The sequence below is a fragment of the Cyrtonyx montezumae genome, unplaced genomic scaffold, assembly GCF_038088225.1.
Source record: "Cyrtonyx montezumae isolate F1298 unplaced genomic scaffold, pur_monq_1.0 scaffold_32, whole genome shotgun sequence".
Taxonomy (NCBI): Eukaryota; Metazoa; Chordata; class Aves; order Galliformes; family Odontophoridae; genus Cyrtonyx; species Cyrtonyx montezumae.
In genome coordinates this window covers 1,825,814-1,835,742 of record NW_027072037.1, presented here as the reverse complement: position 1 = coordinate 1,835,742, position 9,929 = coordinate 1,825,814, and the positions used below count along the sequence as shown (strand labels likewise).

General features: G+C 47.7%; 1 protein-coding gene across 1 annotated transcript in view; it reads left to right on the top strand.

Moving 5' to 3' along the window:
• The first annotated feature begins 461 nt into the window (after positions 1–461).
• Positions 462–9,929, top strand: part of OBSCN (obscurin, cytoskeletal calmodulin and titin-interacting RhoGEF) — a 172,546-nt gene continuing 163,078 nt past the window's right edge. Inside the window, exons 1-2 of the mRNA XM_065744974.1 lie at positions 462–697; positions 8,579–9,698. Of these exons, the coding sequence (XP_065601046.1) occupies positions 8,588–9,698 (1,111 nt within the window). The 5' untranslated portion in view covers positions 462–697; positions 8,579–8,587. The remainder of the gene's footprint in view (positions 698–8,578; positions 9,699–9,929) is intronic.

Genomic DNA, 9,929 nt, shown 5'->3' with positions numbered 1-9,929 from the left:
TCTAAGTACACCCACGATTGAGCTGATGCCTTTGAGAAAACTGTTCAATAGATGCATGAATGTGGCACTGAGAGAGACGTGGTCAGTGGGCACAGGTTGGGGTCGGATTGGGGATCTTAGAGGTCTTTTCCAACATGGATGATTGTGTGGTTCCTTTAGTGAGGAGCAGTGTCCGAAGCTGGTATTTTTCTGCCTGTTCTTGGTCCCTGTGTATTTATCCTTTGGCTGTGGGACTGACCCGAGCAGCTCTGACCCACTCTGTCCCCCACACCAGCTCTGATTCCCCCCTATACCTCCTGCCCCGGCCAGTCCCCAAACCATGCCCTTTCGCTTCTCTCCCGGAGGAAACCTAATCTCTCTGGTAAATGACACCCAGAGCTATTTTGGAGCTGTGCTGTGGGGGGAAAGCAAAGCACGTCAGCAATGTGACAGCCAGGAGGGGTGGGCAGGGGGTGGCACAGCCTCAACCTCGAGCGGCGAAGGCACTGCCGGGGAACTCGGGGGGACCTTGTGCCGTGCGTCCCTGTCGCCACTGGGGTTTCTGTTTTATTTTGCTGAAGGGGAAAGGGGGGAACCAAAGCCAACATGGTGTCCCCATGTCCTCTGTTCCCCTTTTCCCCTTTCCACCTTCTGTCATCTCCATAGGAAGCGGATTTCTGTCACCCTGCCCACAGACTTTTACCTCCTCAGGCTCCAGGTAAGACTGAAATTTTCAGCTACAGAGAGTTGCAAGATTTGGGTATTTGGGATAAAAAAAGAGAACAGTGTTTGTGACCACAGAAGGGGAGAGATTGCTTCTGTGTCGGTGTTACTGCACTTGAACAGGGTTTGTGAAGCACTTTTGGAGATGGAACTGAGGGTAGAGATGGTAAATCCATCCTTCTCCTCAGAGGAAACATGGATTGCATTGCTTGCTTACTTCTGGCTGTGTTAAAAAAGAAACACAGATCGAATCAGGGGAGAAAATAGGGGAGAATCAGCTTTAAACAGTTATCAGTTGTGTTTGATGTAATTTGTCCCCAAACCGACGATAGCTGTATGAAGAGCCTGGAGAAATGAGGGAAGTGAATGCAAGAAGTGCTTTTAAAGTTTTATTTGCAGGGCACAGTCCTCAAAGAGAGCTCTTCCCCTCCGAGCTCCTCGCCGGTGCCGACGCTGATTCAAATCACAGCCCCCACCCTCCTTGCATTTCTCCAAATGGTTCTGGTGAGCGATGGGCAGAGATGGAGCCCGACAGCTGAAGCTATTTTTGTCCCCACAGCTCAATGGGGTGGAGTGTCTGTTAGGACAGTGACGTTCTCCTCAGAATACGGGCACTGGGGTTGGAGTCTCGCAGCTCATTGAGGGAATTCTTTGTCCCGGTGGCTGTTATCGTCTCACAGCTCCCTCCCATAGGAAATACACTGTGCTGAAACTTCCAGCTTAATATAAATGAGTTTACTTCTCTGTTAATGCTGATGGGAAAGTATTTTGAGTTGGGGGTGTTTGTTTCAGGGCTGTTTTATTCATGGCTATGCATGTGACAAGTGATGGGATGTGAGGACATGGTCGCGTTGTGCCAGAGGAGATATAGATTGGATATTAGGGAGGATTTCTTCATGGGAAGCTGCTGGAATGGACTGCCCGGGGAAGTGCTGAAGTCCCCATCCCTGGGGGTATTTAAGGGATGCTTGGGGGTGACACTGAGGGACGTGGTTCAGAGGTGGCCCTTGGTAATCTTGAAGATATATTCTAGTCTAGGTGATGCTGTGATTCTATTGCAAGGGAGAGAGAGGTCTATGGAAAGGACCAATTAAGTGATATAAATCAATGTGAGTCCACTGTGCTCCTGAACCTTTCAGATTCCATCTGCTTGAGCTCCTGGTCTTTGCAGACGTAGGTGTTCTGCCACAGCCACTTGCATCCAAGAGATGCTACAGGCAAAACCCAGTTAAGAAATCTGTGATAAATTTGCTGGCATTTACAACACTCCTTTTCTGCCCCCAGAATTCTTTTTTTTCCCTCTATTTCTGTGCTTTTCACCCCCATGAAGCAGCAACGAGTGGCACCCTACACCTAAGACCTCCCCTGTGTTGCAGATGTTATTTATGTTTCATTGGAGCAGCCTGGGCGTCTTCAGGGTTAGAAAATCAAGAGGATGACGTGTAATCTGGAGTGTTAGAGAGGCTGGTCTGAGCAGCTTTAGTCCTTTGGAAACTTCTGGGATTGTTTTTGTAGCCCCACTGGAAGGGCAATCCCAAGCAAAGCTCCATGCTGCCACAAGGACCAAGCTGGAAGAAGTCTCTGCCAGTGCATGGAGATACTTGAGCCTGTTGATGTGTCAGAAGGAAAGTGAATGCTGTGTATATGGCTGAAAGAGGGATGAGAGGTATAAGTGATAGCTCTGTCTATATCAAAGTCATCCATTTGGCTTCAGTCTCCCGTTGTTTTGCACCAACTAATCATGCATTACTTAGGTGACTGGAAGGTGATCTGACTCCATTGCCCAGTAGTTGCACAAACCACGTGGATGATGCTTGATGGAATTTTCTAAAGGTTTCACTCTTGTTTGCTACCAATTATTAGAAGTATTCTGTTTATTGAGGAAGGATTTGTACCAGGAGCATGAGGTGATTCAGGTCCCTTCCTAGATACTGCATAATCTGCCCTACTCTTCAGGTCAAATGGGTAAAATTGTCTCGAGCACAGCCAACTTTTTGGTGAGGGCTGCTCATGCTTAGCACTACATGTTAGCAAATGGCCACCTATGAAGCTTGCCTTAGCCTCTCCCGTGGGCTTTAGCTGACCATAGAGGTAATAGGGAATGTGAATGAGTCCTACCCTGAGTTGACAGAAGCTTATTGCAGTAGGCTTAGTTTATTGCATGGACTTCTCTGCATCCTGTATCTCCTATATCCTACCTATCCTCTAGCCACCATAGAATGTTCTTCCATTGCTCATCCAGTGACCTTTGGATGTGCCAGATCTGCTGTCCCTCACTGCAGTGGAATTCAGAGTAGCTGAATCTCAGCTCTGTGTCCATCTCCTCAGTGACAGATCCCGTTCCTGCTCTGATGAAGCAGGTGCCAGATGGATGCTGTCATCTCGGATCAGTCTATCTGCACAAATCTCTATGTGCACCTCGTTTGGAGACATAATGGGCACGGAGTGCTGGGTGTGCAGCTGTGCCTTTCATCTCTGAAGCACCACTGGAATGATTCGTGGGTGTCCATCGTTCTGACATCACTGAGCTTACAGCCGACACAACACTTGTGCCATTTGCTTTCTAAACTGTTTGTTTCCTGGGAGATTGTTAGGAGCAATAAGGCAGTGAGATTACTGCCCAGCAGCACTTAAAACATCAAAGGAAATCCGCACTGCCCATTTTATGACCCATCAGCTTCCCATCCCACCCACAGAGCAGTTTCCTCTGATTTTTAGTTGGAAAAACACAGGCAGATGTATCATGTAAACTGCACGGATACCATCACTGCCTTGATTTTTATCTGAAGCTTTATGTTTTAGCAGTATTCTTTGAAAGGCTTGGGACTCAGAGACAGGAGCTTCCACGATTGTATTGCCTCTTATCTCAGGAGAGGAAGGAGGGAAGTACTGCAGAAGTAAGTCCAGGAAACATGAATTTTAAAGCTGATTGAGGCAATGATCGTGAAGGCACAGGACAGGTCTTAATGTGATTTCAGGAGAACCTCTGTGCTTTTGGTTTGCATTAAGACATCAGCAGTTGTTCAGGCTTAGGCAGGTGTTAGAACCACAGCATCATTCAGGCTGGGAAAGACCTCTGAGACCTCCAATCCCACCCCACCCCCACCATGTCCACTGACCATGACCCTCAGTGCCACATCTCCATGGACACCTCCAGGGAGGCCCTGTGTGCATGGCTGGCTGATGCTTCCTGGGCGGCGATTTGACTTATTTGCATTGTTTGACACTTGTGCTTCTTTCCTCGGTGAAAGAGTGAAAAATTGAAAGATAAGTGACACAGGCCAAATGACGTGTGCATCGCTCTCAGTGTGCTCAGAAATACCCACATGTGAATGTGATCTCTGCTGTGCAAATGATTCATCACGGTGGGATCATAAAGCGAAACATGACACGAGTAAATGTCTGAGATTAATTGGAAGGAGCATTTGCACTGACGAGGTTTATTCATGTTTTGCTCTCCTATTAATATAATGAGAGCAGTCCTCACGTTTGCAGAGCATTAATATTGGCATTGAAATTTGCATTGACTGTAAAGAATCTACATTGGTGTATTTGCTTAATACTCTGCTTAAAACATTGCACTGCAGAAAAATTAAATCTTGGCCTCACAGCACCGTGCCCACATGGCTGTGTTCTCCCTCTTGCTTCTCGTCTTGGTCTAACTAAGGGAGATGCGTTTTCTACTAATTAAATGTAAAAAAAATGTGTTTTCATGAGTCCAACCTACCTAAGGAGTAAGGAATCATAGAATCATCAAAGCTGGAAAGACCACTAAGATCCCCAACCCAACCCATCCCACCACGACCACATCCCTCAGTACCACATCTCCGTGGTTCTGAAACACCTCCAGGGTTGGTGACCCCACCACCTCCCTGGGCAGCCTGTGCCACTGCATCACCACTCTTTCAGAGAAGAAATGCTTCCTAATACCCAACCTGAACCTCCCCTGGCACAGCTTGAGGCCATTATCAGGGAGTAAGTCTTATTTTGTTTCCCCACCATTTTTGAAATATATGTAAAATTACATTGCTGAGCACGCTATCTTCCCTGATCCCTGTTTTTTGCTTCTGGTGTTCTTGCCATTTCTAATGGCTGAGTGTGAGGGCACGTGGTGGAAGCTGGTAGAGAGCAAGGTACAGTGTAAGTGACAGAACGAATCTGAGGCCTTGATGTTGCATGGGGAGGTCTGTGCTTGATGGGACAGCATGGCTTCACTGCGTTGGAGAGAAGCGAGATGCAGGCACCAGGCAGTGTCACTCTCTTCAAGGGAGAAATGGCTGAACTTCATTTTTTTGCTCTTTTTGATACCATGGATTTGGAGCTGGAATGGAGTTGGTGTGGGAAGGTTGAAATAGGGCAATACCTCCCGAAGACAGAGACAAACAATTCCATGCTACAGTGCGGCCTGATATTCAACCTAATGGTCAGGGAAGGTTGGGGCAAGGGTTCCAAGTCCGTGATTTGATTTAATCTTTGTTACTGCAGTAGATGCTGCTGTTTGATTCTCTAGGGATGGACTTCAACCCCAGCATCTCACCACCCCAAATTAGAGTTTTACTGCCTGAAATGAGTAGAAAGCTCCGATCATCAGCCAGTTGACTTCAGTGGAAATTTCCACTGACTTCAGTGTACTTTGGCTCCAGCCCAATGCCTGTGTCTGCATCTTCCAGCCATTCTTGCAGCTTCTCTGCCTGCAGCCTTGCAAGCGTTTATGGAAAATATGCTTTAAAGCTCAAGTGAGGGCAGAGGTTGGATTTACTCAGAGGGAATAGGAAGTGCAAACTGGTTCACAGATTTCTGGAGCAGTCTGAGACCAGGAGAAAGAGTTGTATATATTTGTAATGAAGGTGACTACTACAGAGAGTCAGTCATTATTAGCACCAGTGGGTGTAAGTTAATAATTCTTTGCATTTTTAGCATTTGTTTCTGTTCTTTCCCCATTACTAGTTTTCAGGATTAAGTACTGAGAACAGTTTCTTTAATTGCTAAACATTTTTTGGTGGAATAATGAAATATGCTCAGTAACAGAAAGGAAAAAACAATCCAAATTGAATTGGTTTACAAAGAATCAACGTCCCCTAAAGAGAAGTGTGTTTGGGAGCTCTTTAAGAGTTTAATATGTAGAAGGAGGAGATAGATTAGGACTGGAAATAGTATAGATTTTCCTGACAAATACATAAAGAAGACTTTCCCATATTTTTACCTTAGATTTGTGACCCAAGTCAAGTTTGATGGTTAGATCAGAGACACCATCTTCAGTGGTAGTAATGATTCAAATGAATACCATCTTGTATTTTTGTGCTACTACTTTCCCATTCTTCAGACCTGAGGTCCCCAGCACAAGAAAGACACAGAGCTCTTGGAACAGCTGCAGAGGAGGGCCACTAAAAGGATCAGAGGGCTGGAGCACCTCTCCTGTGAGGAAAGGTTGAGGGAAGTGGACTTGCTCAGCTTGGATAACAGAAGGCTCCGGGGTGACCTCATTGAGGCCTTCCAATACTAAAAGAGAGCATATCAACAGGAAGGGGAATGCCTGTTTATGCAGGTTGATAGTGATAGGATGAGGGGGAATGGTTTCAAATGGAGACAGGGAGATTCAGGTTGGATGTTAGGAAGAAGTTTTTCACTCAGAGGGTGGTAATGCACTGGAACAGGCTGCCCAGAGAGGTTGTGGATGCCCCATCCCTGGAGGCATTCAAGGCAAGGCTGGATGTGGCTCTGGGCAGCCTGCTCTAGTGGCTGGCAGGGTGGTTGAAAGTCCATATCTATGAGGTCCTTTTCAACCTAGGCCATTCTATGATTCAATTTTATGTTGGTTTGTGTCTTTCGACCTCCAGCAGAGTAAATGGAATGAAGAATAATTTGCTATTAGTAGTCATGCCTGATTTGTTTTGTACAGATGGTTTGACTAGATGGTCCTAGTGGTCTTTTCTAACCTTAATGATCCTCTATATAAGAGGAGGCATTTGCCTCCTCATGTATGCTGAGCGTGAGCCCATCCCTGTTTTGATATGAAGAAAATGGGAGGAAAACTAAGATATGGGGAAATAAGCAGCTTCCCCAAGATCATACACATCAGGTGGCAGGCAGCCCAGCCACCTCTCACTCCTCTCTGCCATCGCTGATTTGCACGTTCACCTCAAGGCATTGCAACAGGAGTTGGAGGAGGAAGGAAAACCTGATGGATCCTCTGCCTGAATTGCAGCTAAAGCAAGGAAGCAGGTTTTTGGCCTACTCTTACTGCTTTCTGCTGGAGTTGGAGAGGAAAGTGGTCAGGGCATCTGCCATTGGGTGAGAGAGGGGGTGGGTGTGTGGCCAGCAGGGAAGCCAGGCTGCCATAGGATTAAGCAGGATATTTCTGTCGCACTGAGCAGTTATTATTTCTTTTGAGTTCCTCCCAACGCAGTGCCTGTTTGCTTCACTGTGAGTGGCACTTTGAAGGTGAAAGAGCACAGAGGTGAGAGAAGCTATGCGGACCCCCCCTGAATCATTCCTATAGCTAATGCAGAAGCGTGTGGCATCGTACAGCTGCAGGTGTGGAATGGTTAAGGATTGCTGTCAGTTTTAGTTCTGAACACTGCTGTCCCTGGAAGCATTCAAGAACTGTGGAGATAGGGCACTGTTGGATGTGGTTGCCTGGAGATGGTGGGGATGGGTTAAGAGTTGGACTAGATGTTAGTGGTCTTTTCCGACCTTGATGGTTCTATGATTCTTCTTGGTTGATATGTGCTGCCAAACAGCTGGTGTGCAGCTAACCTTGAGGGCAAAGCACAGGGATTAGAAGGGACCACCCCCCCGCTAAAGCAGGTTGCACAGGAAAGCATCCAGGTGGGTTTTGAATGCCTCCAGAGAAGGAGACTCTACCACCTCTCTGGGCAGCTTGTGCCAGCACTCTGCCAACCTCAAAGTCAAGGATTTTTTTCTTATCTTCACGAGGATCTTTCTGTGTTCCAGTTTGTTCCCTTATCCTGTTGCTGGGCACCACTAAGAGCTTGGCCCAATCCACTTGACTCCTTCCCACTGGATATGTATAGGCACTGATGATGAGAGCAGCCCCAGGGCTTTTCTTTCCTCATAAGGGAGATGCTCCAGGCCCCATCATCTTTGTAGCTCTCTCTAGAAGTTCCATGTCTTTCTTGAAAGGAAAGACCCAGAACTGGACCCAGTCAGCGGGTGATGAGTTGTCATTCTGGCAACCCTTAAGCCACATGCTGCTTTTCTGGGGAAGTCTGGCACTCTTTGCATTCCAGCATATGTTCCCCATGGTTGTTCCCTCATGTGCCTTTGTGCTTCTGTGAATGAGAGCAAGAAGGCAAAGGTGGGATCTGTCCAGGCTTATGTAGTGCATGCAGTCTGCAGTGTCTAGATGAAGGTCTGTATTCAGCTAGATGGATACTCCTTAGCCATCACTGAGGTCAAAGTGACTGTATCTCGAAGTCCTGTTCAATAAAAATCGGGAATAAAGAAAAATGTTATCAATAGTATGGCAGGGATGTCTGTGCCCCACTGCGTGGATGGGGTTTGCTGTAAGATCTGCATGGATGTGGTTCAGAGAACAAGGCCTGGAAGTGGGTGAAGACCAGGGAGATAAAGAATAAAGATGAAGTGCCTAACAAGGGCAGGATTAAAGCAACAACAAATGCAAGGAAAAGGAAAAATATTGAAAAGACTCGGGGCAAAGAGGTGGAGAAAAAAATAGGTGAAAGATGGGCATAAAGAAGGTATCTTGATAGATCACTCATAACTTAGCATCTTTATACATTAGTACCTACTGTTTTCTGGAGGACAAATGTTCTGATGCTGTGAAAGTGCAGCAGTCGTTTGCTTGCACCATCTAATCTTTTCACTTGTGACATTTTTCTTTCTCACCCTTCAGGTAACCAAGATGGATTACAGCTCGTTCAGTGGAGTGCCCCGCTTCCTGACCCGGCCAAAGGCATTTATGGTGTCCGTGGGGAAGGATGCCACCCTGAGCTGCCAGATCATTGGAAACCCCATCCCAGTTGTGAGCTGGGAAAAGGACAAATTTCCAGTCCAGTCTGGGGGAAGGTTTAAAACCACAGAAGATGGGGACCTCTATCAGCTAACGATCTATGATCTGAGCCTGGAGGACAGCGGGCAGTACATCTGCCGTGCCAAGAACACCATTGGGGAAGCTTTTGCAGCTGTTAGTATCAAAGTCGGAGAGGAGACCACTGTCACGGAGTCAGCGCCATATTTCATCCAGAAACCTTCCTCCATCAAAGTAACATTGGGAGAGGATGCCATGTTCAAATGCAAAGTCCAAGGCAGCCCTCCCCTTTCTGTGAACTGGGAGAAAGATGGCAGACACCTGAGGAACCGGGCTGACGCTGGCCGCTTCCAGATCGAGTCAGCTGGGGAGTCCAATGCTCTCACCATTCAGTGTGCCCGGCTGGGGGACAGTGGCACGTACACATGTCGGGCTGAGAATCCCATCGGCTCTGCCAGCGCTTCTGCAGCGCTGGTTGTGGAAACGCAGGGCTCTTCCAACCCAGGCAGCCATTTCGATACCAGCAAGACCACCTCTTTGTTGTCTCACTTGCAAAAGAGACGGGAGGAGATCAGGAAGATGGACGTCTCCCATGGGGCTCTTGATGCCACATCTACCCAGTCTTACTCCAAGACAGAAGGGCTGTCTGGCATCGGTTACAGCCTCTCCCGGGATTACGAGAGGGCAGCCAGCCTTGGGGCTCGCAACGCCATGCTCGGGACGCTGACGAGGACCTGCAGTGTGACGGAGGGGAAGCACGCCAAGCTGAGCTGCTACGTGACGGGGGAGCCTAAGCCAGAGATCGTGTGGAAGAAGGACAACGAGGTCATCGTGGAAGGGCGGAGGCATGTCATCTATGAGGACGATCAGGAGAACTTTGTGCTGAAGATCCTCTTCTGCAAGCAAGTGGACAATGGGCTGTACACCTGCACGGCCTCCAACCTGGCGGGGCAGACGTACAGCTCTGTGTTGGTCACTGTCAAAGGTGGGTGCCTCTGTCTTTCAGCTTCCAGCTTGGTGTGAGACTGGACAGAGCTTCTGCCACCAAACTGCAGGAAGGGAGAACGGGTTGAGCATAAAAAGCCCTGCAGATTGAAATGGGGTTATAGCACTGGAACAGGTGACCTGGAGTCAGGAATGAATGGTGTTTCAGGGTGGATATTAAGAAAAATTTATTCTCATAATGAGTAGTCAGGCATTGGAACAGGCTGCCCAG